Source organism: Chiloscyllium plagiosum, unplaced genomic scaffold (assembly GCF_037043375.1).
Source record: "Chiloscyllium plagiosum isolate Xiang-an unplaced genomic scaffold, Cpla_swu_hap1 HiC_scaffold_8, whole genome shotgun sequence".
Taxonomy (NCBI): domain Eukaryota; kingdom Metazoa; phylum Chordata; class Chondrichthyes; order Orectolobiformes; family Hemiscylliidae; genus Chiloscyllium; species Chiloscyllium plagiosum.
The window spans coordinates 19,632,558-19,659,135 of record NW_028270146.1 but is presented as its reverse complement, the minus strand read 5'-3'; the positions used below and the strand labels follow the sequence as shown (position 1 = coordinate 19,659,135).

General features: G+C 40.1%; 1 protein-coding gene across 4 annotated transcripts in view; it reads left to right on the top strand.

The window, feature by feature from the left end:
* The window catches only part of LOC122553376 (poly(A) polymerase alpha), a 101,846-nt gene that overhangs the window by 19,493 nt on the left and 55,775 nt on the right, over positions 1-26,578 (top strand). Inside the window, exons 2-8 of one of the 4 annotated variants that reach the window (XM_043697046.2) lie at positions 6,410-6,580; positions 10,963-11,029; positions 14,021-14,102; positions 22,354-22,463; positions 22,552-22,605; positions 23,601-23,712; positions 24,888-24,977. In XM_043697046.2, the coding sequence (XP_043552981.1) occupies positions 6,410-6,580; positions 10,963-11,029; positions 14,021-14,102; positions 22,354-22,463; positions 22,552-22,605; positions 23,601-23,712; positions 24,888-24,977 (686 nt within the window). The remainder of the gene's footprint in view (positions 1-6,409; positions 6,581-10,962; positions 11,030-14,020; positions 14,103-22,353; positions 22,464-22,551; positions 22,606-23,600; positions 23,713-24,887; positions 24,978-26,578) is intronic. The other 3 variants (XM_087989629.1, XM_043697050.2, XM_087989630.1) reach the window with 3 other exon arrangements.

Below are 26,578 nucleotides of genomic sequence, written 5' to 3'. Positions count from 1 at the left end.
ACTGTCACTGTTATTCTTCTGAGAGGCTATTGCTTGCAACAGTATCCAAAACAATGTATTTGTTTGAGAACAGGATAGTCATAGAGATGTACAGCATGGAAACAGACCCTTCGGTCCAACCCGTCCATGCCAACCAGATATCCCAACCCAATCTAGTCCCACCTGCCAGCACGCAGGAGACTCTTGCTCTACCTCTCCTGATAGTCACCTATCTACCTATCTGTACCTGTGGTGTGACCACCTCTCTGAAGTTACTATCCACACTGTACCTCCTGTACACTCAGTGACTTCAAATACGCTGGTTAATGATCTGAATGGTCTGATGTGAGCTGCATCCAAACATATTTCCTGTAGACTTAGTCTCCATGGACAGTCAACTGTTCCCTGATCTCCATCTAACAGGGTGATCATATCACTCCATTGCCATTTTGCCCCTTTAAGAATTAGAGAAGTAGGACTTGCCAAAAACACCCACAATTCAAACCAATCTCTGCATCTGCACACACTTGCAGCTCAGTGTGCTGAGACAAGTTAATGCTGATCTTTTACATTATTAAGTTCTAAGTACAACCTTTTTAAAAAGTCTACCGTAACTTTATCCTCAGCTTTAGGTTTGAAGTTTGCAAAACATTTAAGATTTACATTCTGAAATTCAAATATTTAGCTTAACTCCCAGTATTTTTGAAAACTCTTGCTAATCAGGACTGAAATTGAAACAGCCTACCCTGCAGATCCAGTATCAGGCAGTGATTCTCTGCGCAACTTAGCCCTCTCTGGCTGTGTGCGACTGTATGCTGGTCCCTTTGTCTCCTGGTTTTGGCCTTTCAAATACAGTCCTGGGAACCCTCTGTGATTCCACTTCCTCCACTGCTTCCTGAACGTTTCCTCTCCAGAGCCCTAGCCAGCCATGTGGAACGATAGTCACAGGGCTCACTCCCAAACACACTCTACCTGGCTCTCCTTCCTCCTAAATTGGTTTAAATTGTTAATTTTTTTTTTGGACTCTAAAAGTTACAAAAGCAATCCTAAATGAAATATTTTCTGCTCTAGAAGAGAGAAAATCCAATGGAAGACCTCAAACTTGAGCAGTTCTAAGGGCCACTATACTCTCCTTCCACTGTCTTTTAGATCACCTATGATATCGTTGGTGGAACAGACTCAATGTGCTGAATGGCCTACTTCTACTCTTGAGTCTAATGCTCTGTTGGGTCTCTTTAACAGCTTCATAAAATCCCTACAGTATGGAAACAGGCCATTTGGCCCAACAGGTCCACACCGACTTTCCAAATAGTATCCCACCCATGTCCATTCTCCTACATTTCCCATGATGAAAGCACCTAACCTACACATGATTGAACACTATGTGGACATTTTAGCATCGCCAGTTCACCTAATCTGCTCATCTTTGGACTGTGGGAGGAAACTAGAACACTCGGAGGAAACCCAAGCAGACACGGGAGAATTTGCAAATGCCACACACGTCGCCCATGTCCAGAATAGAATTCAGGTCCCTGGTGCTGAGGGCAGCAGAGATAACCACTGAGCCACTGTGCTGCTTTTAACTCCATGGTTAAAAATAGGGGCATAAAAAAACAAAGTGGAAAATCTAAGCAGGTCTGGCATTTTTTGAAAGGTTGTAATGTACTCAGTTAACTCCTCCATTCTCCATGTCAGCAACAAGGCTTTGGTTGATTTGATTTAATTTGAAAATTCCTTGCAAGAATGACTGGCAACTGGCCTCGAAGATATGGTTTTTTTTTTAGTAGTTTCATCATTCATGGCAGATGAAAGTGTCGAGCTTTTCTGAAAGGAAAATTTCATAAAGGCATTAGTTCCCATGTTAGCTAGAAATGCTGAATACCCAATTGATATTTGCAAGAAATTAATCAGTGGTGTGCAATTTCAGACCAAGGGACTATGTACAGAGAAGTTTGTTCATTTCTTGTGTTCAATTTTCATCTTTTGACAATGTGTGGTATGATATGGGTTCAGAAAAGATTTGCAAGGATGTTGCCAGGGTTGGAGGATTTGAGCTATCTGGAGAGATTGAATAGGTTAGGGCTGTTTTCCCTGGAGCGTAGGAGGCTGAGGGGTGACCTTATAGAGCTCTATAAAAATTAGGGGCATGGATAGGATAAATAGACAAAGTCTCTTCCCTGAGGTGGGGGAGTCCAGAACTAGAGGGCATAGGTTGAGGGTGAGAGGGGGAAAAGATAGAAAGGAGATCTAAGGGGCAACTTTTTCACGCAGAGGGTGGTACGTTTATGGAATGAGCTGCCAGAGGAAGTAATGGAGACTGGTACAATTGCAGCATTTAAAAGGCATCTGGATGGGTATGTTATTAGGAAGGGTTTAGAGGGATGTGGGCCGGGTGCTGGCAGGTGGGACTAGATTGGGTTGGGATATCTGGTTGGCATGGACAGGTTGGACCCAAGGGTCTATTTCCGTGCTGTACATCTCTATGACTCTAATAGAAATCAGCCAGTGCTGGCTTGGCAGTTTTACAAGTATTTTAAAACCCTTTTTGCATTTAAAAATAAATACTCCGACATCATTCAAAAAAGTCAAACAATTGGTAAGCGAATAAAACATTCACGATGATAGAAATTTGAAGTATTTTCATTAACAGCTTTGTACTAATGGGCAGAGATGCATGGAGTTAACTTGATCCCAGTATTGTCAAAATAAATTCTAAAATATGGAATATTGAATATGCTTAACTTTTTTTTTTAATTTACTCATGGGATGTCAGTGTTACTGGCTAGGCCAGCATTTATTGCCCATCCCTAATTGCCCAGAGGGCTATTAAAAGTCAACCACACTGCTGTGGGTCTGGAATCGTATGTAGATCAGACCAGGTAAGGATGACCTTTTCTTCGTGAAGAACATTAGTGAACCAGATGGATTATTTTGACAATCAGTAAATGTTTTTTGGTTATGCTAAAGTACCTGTTCGAGACCACTCGGAATCCCTGAAGGACTCTACCTTTAGCCTCTCTCTTGGTTCGTCCTGGAGATCGTACTCTGTGGTAGGCTGGAATATAAAACATTTACAGGCAGTTTAGTTTAAATTATTATCTTATTTACCAATGGCATCCATGTTACACTACAACATAGATACCTACAAGCCAGGCTTGACTAAGGTTCTAAAACCTTTCGCAGAGTAGCGGTACCAGCTCTTACCCCCAAGAGCGCTCTCAGGCTACTCCCCTTATTGCTGCAAACAAGCTGCCTTTATAGGGAATTTGATATTAAAATTACAAAAAGCCAGATGTCCTTAATCAGATAAACAGCAATAAAATGGCAAAAGTTTGCAGAGGAAGGGAAACTCATTGATAGGTCTGTGTATGTTTGACTAATTAAGCTACATGCACATCAAAGTGGGAAACCATGATTCAGGCAGGCCAAATGGTCAAATGCTTTCTCATACATCATAACGAGACCCTAGTCTATACTATGTGCCAAAGGTCATGGGGTCCCCTTACTCAGCTAATATGCCCAGTATCATTATCCTATGAAGCAGCTGTTTCTTTTTAAATCATCTTAGATTCCCAGAATGCAAATTAAATTCATAACTTTCCTGGGTCTTGCACTCCTAGGAACAACACACAAACATTCAATCCATGACAAGCCAGTGTACACTCAAATCAGACCATGAAGAGTTAAACTTTTGACCAGCTTCTGTCCTGTCTACCTGTCTATGTCCCTTGAACCCTCCTGTCATTGAATGTAATTTACAGAAGAATGTTTTCTCTCTCTCACTTAGATGAACATCTTCCAAGTTTCAGCCTTTGTGTTTTCCTAGGCTGTAAGGGTAATGAGACATTCACAGTCAAGATGAGGGAGCTGAGTTTCATAAATTCAAATCTGCTCAGTGTGGTGGACATCTAAATGTATCAGGACTGTTCTATTATGTGCATATACCACTCAGCTTACTAAATTACAAGTTCTTTTCCTATTGAGTATGAGTTTTAAGAGTATTTGAAATAAACCAGCAATTTAGCTATCCAATATCCCACTGTGAAATATGTGTGCCTCTGGCATGAGAAGGAAGAACTGGCACACATTGCACAAGTGAACAAATGTTGTCACCTTATTTACACTGATCCATTGATACTTAGAACAGATGTCCCCAATTATTCTGAACAAATGCTACCCCACCTCCCAAAAAAAACCCGGTTGAGCGCTTTCCAGCATCTCCTTAATTTGTTGAATTCAAATTCTACCAGCTGGATTTCAACCTGGGTCCCCAGAACATTAGCTGAGTTTCTGAATTAATACGAGAGTGATAATACCACTTGGTCATTACATCCCCCACTGTATTGAGGATTGCTGTCGGATGCTGCTGCTGCTGAAACTACCAACAGTAACAATGAGCATTTAGTTCAAATTTTAACACCATTTTTATTGGGATAATTTTTTTTTTGATACATAGCCTATAGTTAGTTTTGGTTTGTATGGTTTCCTTAACATTACAAACAATGTTTGAATTAATATTTAGTGATAGCAGTTTTTTCTTTATTCTATTGCAACAGAATTAATTTGAGGGCCAATTCAAGCTACTGAACTATCACAAAGTATCTGCAAAAGTCCACTTTGACTTTTGACCAAAAATAAATTGAAATCAAATTCAACTTCTACATATACACTAAGTATAAACTCCATAACTCTGCACAATTCATGGAAAAGGTGGTCAATATTTTCTTATTTCTGCTATTTCTTTTGCCTAGTTTAAGCAAGAGCTATCATCATCATGCTACTGTTCTGTCTCTGAGGATGCTCAGATTAATTCTGTTCCTGAGTTGAAATGTCTCAGATCTAAGCTAAATTATATAGCCGACTGAAAAGACAATGTTGTGCATTTAGCTCAGCTGAAATGTTTACCTTTTTAATGTAGGTTTAAAAAGCTCATGTGCAAAACAATTTTTATTAATTACATTTAATTTGCTAATATGCTATGCTAGCTGTTGGTAACATCGTTTGTGGTAATGCATCACCTCCCCTTTGTTTTCCATTGTGCTTCCATCCTCACCTGCAGTCCTATTATTATCCTGCTCTATCTTGCCAGCTGGTGCCAAGTTGACTGACTCTGTGTCATGGGAAAATTAGTTCACCATTAGATCATGTAATTTCTTGGTGCCTGCAAGTTAGATAATGTTTGTAAAGATCACCATTTCATGAATGATGGTCAGTTTTCTTTGGCCATTCCTGTTTTACATGCTTGTGAAACATCCAATGTGCATTGAACTTGACATTTACTCAGTTTTGCAAAGAAGAAAAATTAAATGTTAAGTTGACTTTTGAGGGCAATCTGTATTCTGTTTGCCAGCTACAGTATATATGTAGCAAATATAGGCTTTTTGTCTGCATACGAATCTATTCTATGTTGGAAACAATGTAAATAATTGAATCTCCAAGGGTGTTCTGGGTAATCTATTTGCCTTTGTGTGCGTCAATCATGGCGACTATAAACAGAAACAAAGCCAGCCTGAGAGATGTCTTCATAGTACAACATTCTTGAAATGATAACCTCATAGCTTTCATAATGCTGAATCTCTCTCAAACCTGTTGCAAAACTTGACTGGTAGTAACTGGAAGAGGGAATTCTCAGTAATGCTATGCTGTCATTTAAAATCTGACTGCCACTCCTTGACGTTCAATTACATTGCCAAATGTTTCGCCATTGACCAAAATGTAATTGGACCAGCTGCACTATAATGAATAGATCATGATCTGGGTATTCTGTAGTAAGTAGCTCACCTGACTTTCCAGAGCCTTTTCTACCAACCCCAAGACACAACTTAAAAATGTGACATAGATTATGTACTTGTCAGGACATTTACAACACGAGCCAACTCTGAGACAGAACAGCCTGCTCGATTGGCATTCCTTCCAAAGGAAGTGACAGCAATATGCATCATCCACATGATGCACTGCAATAGCTCACCAGGCCTTATCAACAGCATCTTCTCTGCATGGTGTCTATTTTGAAGGCTAAGGGTAGCAAGCTTGTATGGATATCACCAGAAGTTCCCCTCCAAGTCCTACCATTTTGACTTGAAAATCTGTTCATGTCCATTCAGCATACCTGAGCCAAATTCCTGGAATTCTCGTGTAATGGCCATGTGAGTAATCACCCCACAAATGGCAGCAGAACTCATGTCACCATTGCTCATTGGCAGTTGGAATGCACAATTGCTGGCAAAGCCCATGTCTCATGTACTCGACTTCAATGTCTTTCTTTCAGTTGTGATTTTGAGGTGTTAATGCTTGAATAAACATACATTTAAACTCAAATGAGTGAAGTATTTGAAATCTTTTAATAAATATGAATCTCCAACATGAAATCTTGTTATAGATAGTAAGTACTGTTGTATGATTTGACACTTAATACTATTTTGGTCCACAGCCCTGCTGCAAATCCAGGATCTCTGCAGCTCCAGACTCACAAACATTATGGCATTACATCTCCAATTAGTTTGGCTTCACCAAAAGAAAATGATTATGTGCTTACTCAGAAACTCATTGAAGCATTGAAACCTTTTGGAGTCTTTGAAGAGGAAGAGGAGCTGCAGCACAGGTAAATTTTTCCAAGAATCAGCTGTGATAGGGAAGCTTTCAGTCTTAGAGTTTGAAATAGTTTGGTTTCCCAGCTATCCTGACTTTGAGTTAAGGTTCTGTTTACTTGACCGGCTGCTTTAGCCAGTCAAATTTAGTTCTTGCATTCTGGTTTGGGAAAGGACATGAGTCCCTCCTCCCAGGAACAGGCGAGTCTGTTAATTGTAAGTTTTTCATTCCCACATGAAATGCGATGCCTTGTCTAGTTTGAAGATTGTGGGAGTTCTTGGCTCACATTTTAAAGTTGCTGTTTGTTAAACTTATTGTGCTTAAGTCTTCCATTTCCTGTAGCACCACACTAACTAAAAGTTTCAGAGCGCATCTGATCAGAATGATTAATTCATGTATTTTGTACCTGCTCCCAAGTAGACTTTTCCAGATTTAAATGAGAATGCTTGAGGTATCTACTTCCAGTATCAGCATTCTGTAACTGCAGCATATGATGTTTAGATACATGAGATAGAAGTACGCATTTAGCCCCTCCTCTTTTGTACCTTTTTTAATGAGATTGTGACTCCTTTGTTAGCTAATTATTATCCCCACTACTTTTGGTGATCAAAGCCATCACACTCAGTTTTAAAAGTACCAATTGATCTAGTGTGAGTTGCCATTGGCGACTTTTTCTCTGAAAGATCTGACTCTTTTCTGTTCTATGGTTCTAGAGTTCCAGATATTCTGACTAGTGTTTTTTGCTGTCTGCTGAGCCTTTTCTCTTTAATATCTTCAATATGTCAAACCAAAAGGCATGTCGACAGAATTTGCCAATTATAAAGATTTGGGTGAATAGAAATGTAAAATTCAAAAAGTCATTTCGAAGACTATGCAAGTAGTCAATACATGATTTTCAGTCAGCATATGCATGATGTCATTTACTTTCTACCTAAAAGGGCAGAACAAAGTATTTTGTACATGGTGAAATGTTAGAACAGTGGAAATCCAGATGCACAAATTCTTAAATGTCATCAACAGAAACATAGAAGAAACAAATATTGATTCTTCTAAATTCCAGGGTATAAAATCAGTTAGTGTAATCTCATAATTTAACTTTTAAAGTTCAGATATAATTTTAACCTTTGCGAGAGCGATTGGAAATGGACAACTATTGCTGGCCTTGCAACGATCATAGAACATAGAACAGTACAGCACAGAACAGGCCCTTCAGCCCACGATGTTGTGCCGACCACTGATCCTTGTGTATGCACCCTCAAATTTCTGTGACCATATGTATGTCGAGAGTCTCTTAAATGACCCCAATGACCCTGCCTCCACAACTGCTGCTGGCAACGCATTCCATGCTTTCTCAACTCTGTGTAAAGAACCCGCCTCTGACATCCCCTCTATACTTTCCTCCAACCAGCTTAAAACTATGACCCCTCGTGTTAGTCATTTCTGCCCTGGGAAATAGTCTCTGGCTATCGACACTATCTATGCCTCTCATTACCTTGTATGCCTCTCATTACCTTGTATACCTCAATTAGGTCCCCACTTCTCCTCCTTTTCTCCAATGAAAAAAGTCCGAGCTCAGTCAACCTCTCTTCATTAGATAAGCCCTCCAGTCCAGGCAGCATCTTGGTAAACCTCCTCTGAACCCGCTCCAAAGCATCCACATCTTTCCTATAATAGGGCGACCAGAACCGGACGCAGTATTCCAAGTGTGGTCTAACCAAAGTTTTATAGAGCTGCAACAAGATCTCACGACTCTTAAACTCAATGCCCCTGTTAATGAAAGCCAAAACACCATATGCTTTCTTAACAACCCTGTCCACTTGGGTGGCCATTTTGAGGGATCTATGTACCTGCACCCCAAGATCCCTCTGTTCCTCCACACTACCAAGAATCCTATCATTAATCCTGTACTCAGCTTTCAAATGCATCACCTCGCATTTATCCAGGTTGAACTCCATCTTCCACGTGTAAGCCCATCTCTGCATCCTGTCAATGTCCCGCTGCAGCCTACAACAGCCCTCTATACTGTCAACGACACCTCCAACCTTTGTGTCGTCTGCAAACTTGCTGACCCATCCTTCAATCCCCTCATCCAAGTCATTAATAAAAATTACAAACAGTAGAGGCCCAAGGACAGAGCCCTGTGGAACACCACTCACCACAGACTTCCAGGCAGAATATTTTCCTTCTACTACCACTCGCTGTCTTCTGTTGGCCAGCCAATTCTGTATCCAGACAGCTAAGTTCCCCTGAATCCCATTCCTCCTGACCTTCTGAATGAGCCTACCATGGGAAACCTTATCAAATGCCTTGCTGAAGTCCATATACATCACATCCACAGCTCGACCCTCATTAATTTTTCTAGTCACATCCTCAAAGAACTCGATAAGGTTTGTGAGGCATGACCTGCCCCTCACAAAGCCGTGTTGACTGCATTTAATAAAACCATGCTCTTCTAGATGGTCATAAATCCTATCCCTCAGAATCCTTTCTAACACCTTGCAGACGACAGACGTGATATCAAACTAAAGAATAAAAAACAACGTTCTGTTGATTATTCACTGCACCTTATCCAAGGCAAGTATACCTCTGCTGAAGTATAATGCTTAGAACTGCTGACACTCCAAGTGTGGTTTTACTCTGATTTTATATTGCTGTAGCTTGACCTTTTCTAGTCCCCTCGGGTCTAGAATAATATTCCACCAGATAAAAAGTGTTGTTATTCCTGTTTTAGTTAATGCTCTTAGGTTTTTAACATTTTAGAGGGTGCTTTGTTTTGCCATTTTACCATGCTTTTAATCTATTATTTATACTGTCTTTTCCACCTGAGCCCTGAAGCAGCTTGCCATGTCTTGAAAACAATAAATTCCCAAGTAGCGGGTGCATAGGAACACTGCCTTCAAGTCACGCAATGTCCTGACTTGGACATTCACAACATTCTGTCGCTGGGTCAAAATACTGGACTAGACAATGGGATTAAAAGTCTAGATTAGAGTGGTGCTGGAAAAGCACAGCAGATAAGGCAGCATCCAAAGTGCAGGAAAATCGGCGTTTCGGGCAAAAGCCTTTCATCAGAAATAGAGGCAGGGTGCCTGCAGAGTGGAGAGATAAATGAGAGGGGGTTAGGCGTGGGGAGAAATGGGATGACATTTTTTACTAAGATAATGGTTTACCAACACTTGATGGCTCAATGGTTAGCACTGCTGTCTCTCAACATCAGGGATGCAGGTTAGATTCCGGCCTTGGATCATAGAGTCTGTGTGCACATCTTTGGATAGTGTTCCTTTGTTTGAATGGGTTTTCTCCCACAGTCCAAAGATGTGCAGGTTAGGTGGATTGACTATGCTGACATTTCTCCATAGTGTTCAGGAATGCGCAAGTTAAGTGGTTTAAGTCTGAGGTTACGGGATATGGTGGGGGGCTAAGTCTAGATGGGGATGCTCTTTGGAGGATCAGTGCAGACTTGTTGGGCCTCCTTCCTCACTGTAGGGCTTCAATGAACACCTTTCTTTTTGGCAACAAGGCCCAGGCAAGTTTCAGCTTACTACTGATATCTGTATTTTGAGGGAATTAAAAATAAATGTCCAGGTGAATAATTGCTTTGACTTTTAATCTGACTTTCCCCTCTAACATGCCAATGCCAAAACTTTCTTTAGATCAGTCTGTTAGATTGATTTCAAACCAGAAGTGGATTGTGGTGTTGGTTATTTTTTGAAAGATTGTGTGTTTGACTGACTCGATCTTTTCTTAAATTCTTAATGTAATGTGTTCTGCTTTGTGAAAGCTGTGCAATTTAATTTGTACATATTGTAGCAATGAGAGGATGTTGGCCCAAATTGCTATAATTTGGGAAGAATCTGCATGTTCTAGGAAGCTTTATACCTCAAGTTGTAGTGGTAAGGGGATCAAAAGTTCCAGCACTGGCAGTAGAATGGAGTTGAGAAACATGATCAGATGGCAGAGCAGACTTGGTGGGCTGAATGACTTAATTCTGCTGCTATATGTTATGATCTGTGCTCTATAATCTGTAGATATCCTTTCAGACTCCATCCAGGATGGACTGACCCTATTAGTTTTTGATTTAAAATTAATTTGGAGCATTGGCTTTCTCAAAGCCTTATTTCCAAATGATATCACAAGGTTGTGACTAAAGGAAGCCTTGTTGCAAATACTGATGAGATCAGGTCTGCGTGAAAGTTGACTGTGATGGTTTGTAACCCTTCAGCATTTACAGCACTACTTATTTTTCATTAAATGTGGATTGACCACAATAGTTTCACTTGTTATAGGTATTTAATATTATAAAGTAAAATGATGAAAGGAGAAGCAATCTTTCTTTTTGAAAAGAAAACTTGAGATACATTTTATTGAAGGTTTAATTGCCTCCTTATCTTGCAGAATTGCAATTCTGGGAAAACTTAATAGCTTAGTTAAAGAGTGGATCCGGGATACCAGTGAAATTAAGGTAAGGGCAGTGATTTAAGTGGGGTTTGTTTTGTTCAGTACGACATCATATCAACTACCACTTGGAATAAACAGTATAGATGAGATTTCGCCGTGAAGGCCGTAACCATGTTTCGGAAATGATGCGGCGGAGCCGGTGTTGGACTGGGTTAGACAAGATCAAAAATCTTACAACACCAGATTATAGTCCATCAGGTTTATTTGAAAACACTAGCTTTTAGTGTGCTGCTTATTCATCAGGGTGTTCATGCGAAAGGAAAACCTTAGAAACAGAATTTATAAGTAAATGATCAAAGGGTCATACAACTCATGTGAATGAATTGAACGCACATAAGATGGCTCTTAAAACTTTAGAATGAAGGTGCAGGTTTTGATTGATTAATATGCAAATCCCAGAATTTCTTTCAAGTCACTGCCTTGAGCCAACTTAAGGTGTAATCAATATAAAGGTGACTCCTCTGGTCAGACAGTGTATTTCAGGCATGAGGTCTTGTTTGGCATCTGTCTTTTATTTCCTGCAGTGCATCTCAAACACACACGCACACTCACCCTGGCCCACCACTACCACTATGTGCGCATGCACACTCGCTCTCACCCTCTCTCTCGCATACGCATGCGTGTGCACATTTTCCCATGCTCTCATGCATGCACGTGCACACACTCAGCTGTAGAATGAATTTTTGTTTGTAGATACATTGTCTTGTTCAAACAACACACAATGTGTAAACATCTTTGAGGAGAAAGTGAGGTCTGCAGATGCTGGAGATCAGAGCTGAAAATGTGTTGCTGGAAAAGCGCAGCAGGTCAGGCAGCATCCAGGGTACAGGAGAATCGACGTTTCTGGCATAAGCCCTTCAGGAATGAAAACCTCATGCCTAAAATACATTGTCTGAGCAGTGGTGTCACCACCATTATATTGCTAAGACCTGAAGTTGGCTCAGGACAGTGACTTGGAATAAAAAGTCTGGGGTTTGCATATAATGAATCAAAACTTGCACCTCCATTCTCACTGAAGATTTAAGAGTCATCTTGTGTGTTCAATTCATTGACATGAGTTTCATGACCGTTTGATCTTTTCCTGATAAATTGTGTCAAAGGTCTGCCTCTTTCTCTAACATCTGATGAAGGAGCAATGCTCCGAAATCTATTATTTTAAAATAAACCCATTGGACTGTAATCTGGTGTTGTGATTTTTGTCCATTTAGTAAATAAGCTGCTTGTGTAAATCAAGTGGAAAAAGTTTGTAATCCTTCCCAAGAAATTGGAAATCATACCGGAGAATTAATCAAATGACAGGATGTTTAAAATTATGTAACTGCCAGATATTTAAAGTATGTTGTGTTAAATACATGCAGTAGGTTTGGGCATTCACAGGTAAGGAAACTAAATTAAGACTATACCTCTGGAAAGTACTACAGATTGAGCAATAGATATGCCAAGTGTAAGTGCTCTCAAACCTCTCCTGAGGTGGCATTGACCTGTGAGCTCAAATTTGGTATACTGAATAAATCTAGCTTTGCTGTTGATTTTAGGAAAATATTTACATATGTTGAATGTTATATTTTCTCAATTAGTAACAAACTTGATGCCCGCCCCCCCACCCAACAATTTGTGGATGAGAATTCCAGCACCACTTCAGGATTTGAGTACCATAATTTTGCTCATGATTTGGAGATGCCGGTGTTGGACTGGGGTGTACAAAGTTAAAAATCACACAACACCAGGTTATAGTCCAACAGGTTTAATTGGAAGCACACTAGCTTTCGGAGCGACGCTCCTTCATCAGATGATTGTGGAGGGATCGATTGTAACACAAAATTTATAGCATATTTTTGCTACAAATTCTGTTACAATTGATCCCTTCACAATCACCTGATGAAGGAGCGTCGCTCCGAAAGCTAGTGTGCTTCCAATTAAACCTGTTGGGCTATAACCAGGTGTTGTGATTTTTAACATAATTTTGCTGACATTCTAATAATTTGCTAGTAACTTAACACCCAGTCTTCTTGCTCAAATGGACTTAACATGCCCATAGCAATAATTGAAGCAAAGCTATGAGCTCATCTGTATCCTTAAGCTTGCATTTCCTTGAATTGGCTGATTCATTCACTTAACGAGTTTAGAGAAGATTTGTAACTCAGGTTGAGGTTTTGGATATGGTTTGCTAGATGAGCTGCAAGGTTCATTTCTGGACGTTTTGTTATCCTACTAGGTAATATCTTCGGTGGGCCTCAGGCGAAGCAATGCTGAAAATTCCTGCTTTCTATTTAAAATGTTTGGATTTCTTTGGGTTGGTGATGTTATTTCCTGTGGTGAAGTCACTTCCTGTCTCTTTTCTCAGGGGGTGGTAGATGGAGTCTAACTCTGTTTGTTGGTAGAGTTCCGGTCGAATTTAAAAATGAAACTAGCCACCAGGATACATGAACACCAACTAGCCACAAAAAGACATGACCCTCTCTCACTAGTATCCTCACGAACGGATGAGGAAGGACACCACTTCGACTGTGACAACACATCCATCCTAGGGCAAGCCAAACAAAGACACGCACGTGAATTCCTAGAAGCATGGCATTCCGACCGGAACTCTACCAACAAACACACAGTTAGACCCCATTTACTACCCTCTGAGAAAAGGAACAGGAAGTGACTTCACCACAGGAATGACATCACCAACCCAAAGATATAAATAGAAAGCAGGAATTTTCGGTATTGCTTCGCCTGAGGCCCATTGAAGATGCTCCCTCGTAGGATAATGAAATGTCTGGAAGTGAACCTTTCAGCTCAGTGAGCAAATCTACATCCAAAAGATTCGTTCAGAGTTCTTATTTGTGGGAGCTCCTTGACTACCTGTATAGCAGCAGTTAGCTTGCTTCAGATATTGAAGTATTTTGTGACATCATGAAGGACCTAATGAGGTACTGTAATTAGTGAGGTTTTGTTGAACATGTGGATACTGATGACTGACTTTACAGCATCATTTACTTCTTTCCAGAATCTTCCATCGTCTGTAATAGAGAATGTTGGTGGAAAAATCTTTACATTTGGTTCCTACAGATTAGGGGTGCATACAAAAGGTACGTTGTATATATGAATGTCGTCATTGCACACCTGCAGGTGTATAATTTTAGAAAATGGAATTTCTGCAGCTGCAGATTCCTATTACCACAGTGGCATGAATGTACAAAAGGAAACTGATTTTTTTTCTCTATTTGTCACATCTACCAAAGTGCAAAGAGTTTTGTTTGCAGGCAGGTCATAGTAAGCAAGGACGTACAGATCATCGAGTAAGGCATAAAGGTTACACTGCAAAGGATGAGTTAGGCAAGATCAACATTAACAAGAAAAGAACATTATTAGTAATTTTTACAGATCTAGGAAAGTGTAGAACAGTGATAAGAAATGTTTTATGTCTGCTGGATGGAGCTCACAAGGAGTTGTCTGGTGTTGGCACTATCTCGAACCCTTTGGACAAAGCTACTGTTGATCCACCAATACTGGCTAAAACTCAAGCCTTTAATGACTTGTCTTTGGGTATCATTGTTCATTAATGCAATTTTTAATGCAGCAGTAGGAAGTACAGCAGAGGGAACAAGAATCCAGTTTTGGATTAAGTGGGATATTTAACGAATAGTGTTTAAAGTCTAGCTGATCAGGCTCTTCATGCAAATTCCTTCAGTCTGGTTCTCAGCTCTTTGTCCTTTGAGCATTGAAACTACTCCTGTCTGAAAGATGGAAAGATTTAATTCCATTAGGTTCATTTTAGACCAATGAAGAACCAGGATTTTGAATGAATTGTAAAAGAACTTTTTGTCCTGGTAAATTTTGAAAACTTAGATTTCACTTTTTTAAGTCATGGGGCAGCAAAAATAGTAGTAAGTGGACCAACTTACTAGAATATTAAAATACTGGATGTACTCAGCTGAGGCAGCATCTCTGGAAAGAATTAAACAAAACTAAATGTTTCAGATTCTAGACCTTTTTGATAAGAGCTAGCGGAAGTTAATGTAACTGGTTGTAAATGAGGGCAGAGGGTGAGTGAGGGGGAAAAAAGGGAAATTCATTGTACTGTGGAAAGTATGATTGGCAATGGGTACCCTCTGTAGAATGCATGTGACATAACAGTCCATGGAGCAAAAAAATGAAATGCAGAGTTTTAAAATTGTTGACAAGTAATAAATGAGAAGGGTTAAGCTTTTTAAACTGCTTAAGGTTTTTGTTTCCATGTAAAGTGATTTTATTTTTAGTGTGATCGGGGAGCTCCAGGTGATCTTTGCATACATAGGCTGGAATTTATTTGTTTTCCTGAATTAAATTATTAAATGTGATTTTAATAATTTGCTTCAGGCTTTTTTCATTCTACAAAACAGGTGATTGCTTTGAGATGGTGAGCTGCCTTCTGAAAATGTAGGAATTGAGTTAGTGTAGGTATTTTGATGGAGGCTTCATGTTTTTGATCCTGTGACAACGAAGTAATGGTATATTACAAGCCAGTGTAGTGTATAATGTAGAGGACCACCTCCAGGTGGTGCTGTTTCCCCAAACATTACCCTTCCTCTCCTATGTGGATTTGAAAGGTACTGTTAAAGGAATCATGGCATGTTGTTTGTAGATGGCATGCATTGCTGCCACTTTGTCTAGTGGCAGAGGTAGTGTGTTACGAGCTCTGTAAAGAAAAATAACATTTAAAATCCAGATTTGCAACAACAAAACCTACAGACAAACCAAAGGAACACCCATGGGATCTCTGATATCAGGAATCTTAGCGGAGGCAATAATGCAGAGACTCGAACAAACAGTTCTGCCAACCATCCAGCCCAAAATCTGGGTCTGCTAAATGGATGTCATCACTAAACTAAACAAGTTAGAGGGAACTTTCAAGACCATCAATAATACCCTTACTGGCATAAAATTCACTAAAGAGGAGGAAAACAACCATTCCTAGATGTCACTGTAGAGCGAACAGTCAAAGGGGATCTTCAAACCAGCATCTACAGGCAAACAACACATACAAACCAAATATTGAACTATAGAAGCAATCATCCCAACACCCACAAACGAACCTGTATCAGAATGTTATTTCAACAAGCCACCACACTGCAGCGCACAGGAACTACGCAGAGCAGAGGAAAATCAGTCTATATAAAAAAAATGGCTACCCAATGAACACAGTCTGCTGATTTCTCAGCAACAAACCCAAACAAGCAGACAAAACACATCCAGAAACCCTAGCCACTCCCCTACATGAAAGACATCACAGAAATGACTGCTAGACTATTCAGACCCCTTGGCATCATGGTAGCCCACAAACTCATCAACACACCAAAACAGTAGCTTAATGAACTTGAAAGACCCTATACAGATAACGAGCAAAACTAATGTCATTTACAAAATACCTTGCAAGAACTCTAAGAAACACTACATTGGACAAACCGAAAACTAGCCACCAGGATACATGAACATAGCCACAACAAGACATGACCCACTTTCACTAGTATCCTTAAATATGGATGAGGAAAGGCACCACTTTGAGTGGGACAACATATCCGTCCTAGGACAAGCCAAACAGAGACGCGCATGAGAACTCCTAGAAATTTGGCATTCCAACAAACACATTGACTTGGATCCCATTTACCAGCCTCTAAGGAAAAAAGAACAGGAAATGACATCACCAACCCAAGGAAACCCAAACCTAGCAGGAAAAACCAACAGTGCTTAGTTTGGAGGCTTGCTGAAGATGTTACCTAGTAGGGTGACGAAACCTCTGGCAATGAACCTTCCAGCTCAGCGAGTAAACCTACATCCAAAACCTCAGTCTGAGCTACAAATCTTCTCCAAAACTTTCTAACTTTCAGTTACTAATTGAAAGCATGACACAGTAAGGTTTCACACTGAAACTTCAAATTTTTACTGTATCGAATAACTAAAAGCACTGGCTACATGCTGCTTTGTTCTTCTAGACACCTGTTTGCTCTAAAGCATAATTAGGGAAATTTGTCTTATAGTAAGTTTTGTGCATATTGCATTTCTCATGGAAATGTCATTTTTGGAGGCAGTTCATGGTTCCCAGTTTCCCTTGTATTCTCATCTGATCAAAGTTATTTCTTGATTAAAAGTTTCCACTCGCTTTATCCCCACTTTTTTGGAAAGCTTTTTTTACTTGACTACAAGCAATGGATTTCTTTTCAGATTATTCTTTCCCTGGCCATAAGATAAATCTCAATCGTTGGGTGACTACAGAGTGCATGTCTTTCAACGAGATGTCCTTTTCCACATCTGATGGTAACTTGTAACGTCAAGCAACCTTTTATTCACTGACCGCACAGAACCTTTGCCATCTATGATCTATTGCCTACAAATCAATCCGTCAATTGCCTACAAATCAATCTGTCACCTAATCTCAAAAATAGTTACCTCTGCCGTGTTCATCATATCCAGGTAGCCATGCTTGAACCAAGGTCTCTCTAGCCATTAGAAGTAAGTGGACAGCTTACGGCATGACTGTTGACAACCTTTACCTTTTTGGGTCTTTGGGAGACTTATGTACTCAGACTGCAGCCCTTATCTCAAAGTATAAACTACTTGCACCACCTTGTTAGTCTTCGCCAAACATAATGTCCAGGCATACTATGAGTCTGAGAGCTGGTTGTAGAACCACCATCTTTTACTCAATATTTAAACCAGCAGGTCCAAAATATTCTAAACTTAAGCACTGTTACAATTGTGGGGTTAATTGGTATATTGGGAGCATATCAGTAGGTTGACTTCTGAGCATAATTGGAGCTGCACTCATCCAGGCAAGAAGTGTGTGTTATATCACACTTGTGCCTTTTGAGGAGTCTAGGTTTAAATTGCTCACTGTAGGATTCTGGTCTGTTTTTGTAGCAATGATATTTGTAAGACTGGCCCAGCTATATATTTCCTGTCAATGGTAACCATTAGGATGTTGGTGAGAGATTCTGTGATGGCAGTGCCAAGGAAGATGGTTAGATGGGTGTTGGCTAGTATCTGTGACATGAATATTTCTTGGTAGTTTCAGTCCAGCCTGCATGTTGACCAGAGTTTTGCAGAATGCAGGCATGAATTACTACTTCATTATTTGAGATGTTGCCAATATTCCTGAATGGTGCAAATATCTGACATCATGTCACTCTGAACTTAGGATGGGTTCATTAAGGTCATTGATGAACTAATTAAATGTGGTTGACCCTAGGGCAAAACTACCTTGCAAAGCCCTTTTTTCAAAACCAGCATCCTTTTTTATGCTAGGTTTGACTCTATCCAGTGTACAGTTTTCCTCTTGATTCTCATTGACTTTAATTTTGTTAGGACTCCTTGATGCCATATGCTGTCAAATACCACCTTTGGCAACAACTGAATTCCCTTGATTGGATCAAGGTTGTAATGAGACCTGAGCTAAATACTGGTGAACAAGTCCACACTGAACATCACAGTGGATTCTTGTCATTTGATGTCTCTATTAATATTTTTCTACATTTTGCACATGATTTGTGTAAATTTTTGGACTGCAAGTGGTCCAATTGGATTTGCCTTGTACTTCAGTTAACTGAGAATACCAGGGCTCTTAATCACCTTTGGCAGAGGATACAAATATTCTGTACTGGAGCAGTTTTGCAAACCGTAATCTCAATCTTTAGCATATCTTCAGTATGACAAATGGGATGTTATAGACCCCCCTAGCCTCTGTTGTACCCATTAACCTTTTGACCATTCCCTGATGTCACATGGAGTGAATCAGATTGTTTCAAGACCCCGTAGAGAAATATCACCAGCAATATCTCTAGAATCCTGCAAATACAATGGCAGAGCACCTATCCTATCAGTGTGTGCTCTCAGGCCCAGCAACACAAGCATGAGATCCTGTAATGTTGAGTTACAGGCTGCATCATCCACATAAAACATAATTCTGTGCTTTGGCAGGATCTGGTTATCAAGAATGCAAAGAAAATAGTTCTCTGATGTCCTGAAAGCCTTCCTGGCAGCATCCCAACAAGCCATGTAAATCTCTTGCCCGAGACTATCCCAACTGGAGTGGAAACAACTGTGAAGTTGCTAGGCATTGAGTATTTCAAGTATTCAGGTGGAAGCTAAATATAAATGCAAAAGAAAATGTGATTGTACCACGCACCACCTCAAACTTTACCTGTGGCAGTGAGGGCTGATCCTGCATTGAACTCTTTACAGTCAACTCAGGACCCACAAAGTGAAGAAGGCATCAACGTTTACAAAGATCCAATAACAAAACACTTAGAAACTACCAATGATCAACGAAAGTTGATGTGGATTTGTGAAAAGAATATCACATTTGGCAGCCCATGAGATTTTTCAGCATGTACCTGGTAGAACAGAGAAGAGAGCCATTAATTGTGATATTTGGATTTTGAGAAAGCTTGAGTCTCACATAGGCTTGTGTTCACAATTTAAAATCATGGTGTTAGAGTAATATCGCATGAATAGAGAACTGGTTAGCAGCAGCTAAGAAACAGTAGGAATAAATTGATCTACTTTGGAGTGGGAGGCAGTGACAAGTGGGATACCAGAGCCATTGGTGTTTGGTCCCTATCTATTTGACAGCTAGGACGAATTGAATGGCAAGGCCGTAGATATAGGTAAGTGTGAGGTCTTACATTTTGGAAAGTCAAATCAAAATAGGGGTTTCATGGTTAATGGTAGGGCATTAAGGAGTGTAGTGGAACAGCAGGATCTTGGAGTTCAGGTTCACAGTTCTCTGAAAGTGGAGTCACAGGTAGACAGGGCAGTGAAGAAGGCTTTTGGCATACTGGCCTTCATGAGTCAGGGCACTGAGTTTTAGAAGTTGGGAAGTTATACAGGACATTGGGGCTGCTTTTGGAGTATTGCATTCAGTTTTTGGTCACCTTGCTGTAGGAAGGATGTTACTAAACTGGAAAGAATGCAAAAGAAATGCACAGGGGTGTTGCCAGGACTCAATAGTGAATTATCAGGAGAGGTTGGACACACTGTGACTTTGTTATTTACAGCATAAGATAACGAGAGTCCATAGACAGTATATTCCTGTCAGGATGAAAGGAAAGGCTGGTAGGTGTAGGGAATGCTGGATAACTAAAGAAATTTGAGGGTTCAGTTAAGAAAAAGTACGGGTATGGAATGAGCTGCCAGAGTGGAGTCTGGCACAATTGCAACATATAAGAGGCATTTGGATGGGTATATGAATAGGAAGGGTTTGGAGGGATATGGGCTAGATGCTGGCAAGTGGGACTAGATTGGATTGGGATATCTGGTCGGCATGGGCGGGTTGGACCGAAGGGTCTGTTTCCATGCTGTACATCTCGATGACTGACTCTTGACTCTTAAGGGAGACCTTTTAGAGGCCATGAGAGACATGGATGGGGTGAATCATAGTTATAAAGTATGGAAACAGGCCCTTCGTCCATGCTAAACAATGCACTGTCTTTTTCCCAGGGTTGGAGAATGAGGGCTAGAAGACATCAGTTTAAGGTTAGAGGGGGAAGAATAAAAGGGAACCCGAGGGGCACCTTTTTCTTTACACAGGGTGGTAAACATATGGAATGATCTGCCAGTGGAAGTGGTTGAGGTGGCTACTGTAATAACATTTAAGAGGCATTTGGGCCAATACATGGATGAGAGGATTAAAAGGATATGGGCCAAGTGCAGGGAAAAGGGGTGAGCGCGGACGGACATCTTTGGTCAGCATGGACCACTTTGAGGCAAAGGGCCTGTCTCCGTGCTGTTAGACTCTGACTCTCTAGACGTTTCAAGGAAATTCAGACATGGGGAGGCAGTGGCCTAGAGATATTATCACGAGACTAATCCCGGAACTCTGCTAATGTTCTAGGGACCCATGGCAGGTGGTGAAATTTGAATTCAATAAAGAATCTTAAATTAAGGGTCTAATGAGCCATCTGGTTCACTAATGTCCTTTCAGGAAATGAAATATGTCATGCCTACCTGATCTAGCCTACATGTGACTCCAGATCCACAGCAGTGTGGTTGACTCTAACTACTCACTGGTCAGTTACAAATGGGCAATAACTGCTGACCTAGCCAGAGATGCCCACTTCTAGCATGGGGAAAACATCTTGAATGGGTGGGTAAATGATCAATGCACTATAACATAGATAAATGTGAAGTTCTGATTTAGAAGGGAAAAAGAATGACTATTTTATTTGACTGCAAATGTTGGTGTACAAAGGGACTCTGGTGTCTTTGAGCACCAGACACTGAAAGCAGGCATGCAGGTTCATCAAGCAGTTAGGAAGGAAATTGTAGTGCTTACTTTTGTTAAGAGTATCTGAGCACAGGACATCTTGTTGCAGCTGCAACAGACCTTGGTGAGGCCACAATTATTATGTGGTTTTGGTTGCTTAGCTAAAATGATATGCTTGCCAGAGAGAGAGTGCAGCAAAGGTTTAGATGATTCTTTGACTGACTGACTGTCATTTGAGAGACTGAATCAATTAGACCTTTATTCAATAAGAGTTTAGTAGAATGTGGGGGATTTTATCGAAACAGAAAATTCTGACAAGGCTGGATAGACAATGTAGGGGAAATGCTCCATCTGGTTGGGAATAATCTTTGGCTGTTGTGTAGATCATTCAGAACTGATACGTGAATCTGTCCACTTAAGGTGAACATGTGGTGAAGATCAAGTTATTGAATGTATTTAAGAAAGAAATCTACTTCTTGGCACCAAAAGCATAATGGGGTTCTGCAGGGAATGGGGGTTTAGCTTGAGGATCAGCCATGATTATAGTGAATGGTGAAGCAGACTCTGGACTGACTGGCCAATTCTTCTATCATCTTTGCTATCCGAGGGACTAGATAAGAAGAAGAATCCTGTTTCAATATTAAACTGCCTTGATACATCAAGATTTTTGTCCCAACCTGTTTGGAAGTACTTTGTTGTTAATATTTTTAGTATTTCGTTACTGCTGGGATACTAAAACCATGTCTCATTGAGTTAGCTAAGCTAGGCTGTTGGAGTGTCATAATAAAATTGACTCCGCTTTATGGAGAAGGCAATTGGACCTAATATGTGAATCTGACTATTTGGCTTGTACTAGAAGTTTGCCACTAATGCTGAATACAATGTGCTGCCTCTTGGACTTGTTGAACACTCGCTGGAGGGCTTCATGTTCTGGTGCCCCATGTAGACCTTATATAGACCTTCAGAGATGTGGTAAATCCTTCAGAAAGGGTAAATCCTTAAGTAAAGGATCTGTGATCAGAAAATGTCTTAATTTGAGATAGATATTGGAGAAGGAGCATGTTAAGTATACATGATAAAGCAGAATCTTTTTCTCTTAGGTGCTGATATTGATGCTCTGTGTGTTGCACCTCGCCACATTGAAAGAGTTGACTTCTTCACGTCCTTTTGTGAAAAGCTGAAGCAGCAAGATGAAGTGAGGAACTTGCGGGTATGTATGGAAAATATTGTACTTTCATATGTAGAGTTTCTTGCACTTATGCACTGTATTGACTTCTGTCTGTCTTTGTATTTTGCAGGCTGTTGAAGATGCTTTTGTACCAGTAATTAAACTATCTTTTGATGGTATAGAGGTATTTTTTCTTGAGTGCTAACTGATTCACACTATTTTTCAATTAAGTTTATGACTACTTGCATAAGACAATATTTTAGTATAATTCTTGCATGGTGAAATTTATCAAATCGTCATTGGTTAATGTGATTCTGCAGTGACTCAAATCTTCTAGTCAGCATTAGAACCTTCTTTCTGATGCTGACCAGGCAAAACATTACCCACTTGCTGCCTTCCGCTTTTTTTCTGGCCAGCCTTCCAATGGAGGATTCTTCCTAATTCCTTCAGCCCAAAAAAGCTGTGCCTTTTTTACTTTTTAAAAAAACACATTAGTTGCAGTGAAGTGGTAAGTAATGATTTACATGTTGCAACTTTGTTAGTAAGAATATTAATGTATGGGCTAGTGGGTAGGGTGGTCATTGGCTAGGATGGTGAGTTCAGTTCTTTGGCTTAGGTAAAGGTGGCTGATTAGCTGTAAACTTGCCTGGGAGGTTGTCGTGGTTTTACTGTGACGTTCATAGGTAATTATCTGGTTAATATGTTAGATCTCTCCCAAGTTTCGAACTAAATCAGTGTTGGAGGCATTTACACGGGGTGCCAGTGAGTTGGAGAATAAACCATAGGAAGTTTAAACTCACTGGATGACAACTGTTGGAGTTATAGGTTGAACTTCTGAGGGGTCCTGATGCTTATACTTGACAATGCATTTGTTTTCAGTCGAATCAGTTTGGAAGATCAAGCCAATGTCTATTTCAGTTCTGTAAATCAATTCTGTATAATCAGTGTTAATGAAACTTGGTATCACTAAACTCTGTACTTTATCAAAACCTCGCAAGATGGAAGGTGCATTCAGCTAAAATAAATGCTCCATGTCAAATTCAGAAATTTAGGCAGTTAAGTCAAACTTAAAATAAACTAATCATACTGTAAAAGTAAACTGTGTTGGAAACTGATATCTGAATTGCTTTACTTTCTTAACTTTGTAATTGGTTCAAAATGTGAACTCTTCTGTTTTAGATTGATATTTTATTTGCAAGATTGGCACTTCAGACAATCCCTGAAGATTTGGATCTTCGAGATGATGTGCTACTTAAAAACTTGGACTTGAGATGCATTAGAAGTCTTAATGGTAAATAACTTTCAATGTAATTGTGTATTTGGTAATTTAGGTGTGAAAAATTACTTTGCCATTCAGAAATATCAGGGATGGCTCAGTAGTTAGCATTGCTACCTCATGTTACCAGGGACCCGGGTTTAATTTCCACCCTTAGGCTTCTGTCTGTGTGGAGTTTGCATGTTCTCCCTGCATCTGCATTGGTTTCCTTCCACAGTCCAAAGATGTGCAAGTTAGTTGGATTTGCCATGCAAAATTGCCCATAATTTCAAGCATGTGTAGGTTAGGTGCATTCTCCATGAGACATGTAGGGTTACAGGTTAAAGGTCAGGGGATGGATATGAGTGAAGTGCTGGTGTGGATTTGTTGGGCCAAATGCCCTGTTTCTGCACTGAATGGGATCCGATGGAAAATAAGTATTGCTTATTGAGAGTAAATGCCCACGTTGTGTATGATGAATGGAATTAAGTGTGTTATCTGGTTATCATATTTTGTTGAGGGACCATAACAAATAGGAACAAGAGGAGTCTGGTTAGCCCCTCAAGCCTGCCCTGCCATTCAATAGGATTATGGTTGATTGGACACTCTTCACATCCACATTCCTGCGCTTATTCGCCATAAACCTCAAATCCCCTACTGATCAAGAATCCATCTCTCAGCCTCTCCCAATGTAACAAAAACAAACTTATGTAAAAGTTCAAGTCTTTATCACTTTCTTTCCTTGTTCTGCAGAAAAACTTAAGGTGGTGAAAAGGCTTTAGGGTTTTGCAGAAAGTTGGCTAACAGCTGCATTTAGCTGACCAGTGGTTCAAAAAGTTGAATGCGTTCATGTCTTGTTTGTAATTGAGTTGATACAGTCAATAATCATAGAGCCTTTACAATGCGGAAAGAGCCAATTTGGCAGATGAAGTCTGTATCGACCCTCCGAAGAGCATCCCACCCAGGCCCAGCCCACCACTCTATGCCAATAACACCATATTTATCTTGTCTAATCCATCTAGACTGCACATCCCCAAATACTAAGAATTTCACCATGGCCAAGCCATTTAATCCCCCTAAACTTTTTTAGGACATTAATAGAGCAATAAAATGTTCCAAGCCTAAGTCTTTTCTAAATCTCACTTCAGGATGGATAGACTAAACAGCTATTAGACTGTGTGCTAAACTGAGCTATGTTTCCTGTTCAACAGGTTGCAGAGTCACTGATGAAATATTACATCTAGTACCAAACATTGAAAATTTTAGGCTGACGTTGAGAGCAGTTAAATTATGGGCCAAACGTAAGTATGCACTCATTGTGTTAATTGATTTGAGTTAAACTATTTCAAGTGATATCTGTTATAGTGACAGTTGCTATAGTTTTGTTCAGCAGTGTTAGGACTTGACACGCAAGGACTTGACAGTGGCATCAAAGTGCAGGAACATTGCCGTTATTTCCTGGGAATAGCTCGTTGCAGGTCATGCTCCAGATATTGCATCTATCCGTGCAACATGTAACATCTCAACCATCTCTGCACAGGAAATCCATTTTTACACTTTGTTCATATAATACATTCTACCAAGACCAATTTAACCCTGTTGTTACCTTGCTATTACTTGAATGACCCAATTTTTAAAAAAAATTACTTCTAACCATCTCCCTGTCTAAGGTAACTTAAATATCTAACATATAATGGCAAAGAACTGCAGATGTTAGAAATCAGAAAGACAGAAATTATTGAGGAAACTCAGCAGGTCTGGCAGCATCTGTGGGGAGAAAGCAGAATTGACACTTCAGGCCCAGTGACCCTTCTTCAGAACGGGTTCTGGGTCACTGGGCTTGAGGTGTTAACTCCACTTTCTGTCTAGAGATATTGCCGGATCTGAATTTTCCTTGCAATTTGTTTTTTTTTTTGTCTTAAATTTCTGACATCCTGTCCTAGTCCCTGGCTGTTTTGTCTCAGCTCTGTCTGCAGCTGGGCTTTTGAAGTTGTGCTGAAGTCTTTAATCAAGGTTTTGTGTACTGCTAGTTTACCTATTTACAATCTTTCAAAATCTTCAGAGTTCTAGACACTACAGCTGGGGAAGACATCCTTTCTGTATGTAACCTGTATTGCCCTTCAACTTTGTATAATTTTGAGATGATCATTCATTCTTCTGAACTCTAGAGAACATTGGCCCCCAATTTTTTCTCTCTCCCTCTACTCAGTTTCATTGTAGGATTATCCTGGTATCTCAGTCTGCACTTTTGCTGCACTCCCATTGACAAATATATTTTTGATTGGCCGAGGGGACTAGAGCTACGCACAATACTCCAGGTGTTGTCTCACCAATCTCAAATGAATAAAGCATGACTTTGTTCCTGCACTGGAATCTGTTTTGATGTAATGGCAAGCATACCATTTATCTTCATTCCTTGCTGCACTTGCTGGCTTTCAGCACATTGTGAAGAACATCTCGGTCCTCTCGGACATCAACATTTTCCAATCTCTCTCCATTTAAGAAATATTTAGCACTCCTTTCTGCCGAGGTGGATATCCTCACACTTGAGCAAAAAATGGCAAATCAAATATAATGTGGTTAAGTGAAATGTTATCCACTCAACTTGTCTAAATCACTCAGGCTGTCTAAATCACTGAAACCTCTTTGCTTTCCTCTCAAAACTCTCATTCCTGCCAAGTTGTCATCTACAAACTTGTTATATAAATTTTCTCCACATCTGAATCATTGAAAGTTCAGAACAACTGGGATCTAATTACTGATCCTTGCACTACCCCATTGGTCACAGCCTACCAACCTGAGAATGGACCATTCATTCTTGCACTGCTTTCTTGAGGTAACAAATCCTCAATCCATGCTAATATATATTCTCCATTCCATGTGGGTTAATTTCATAAGAATA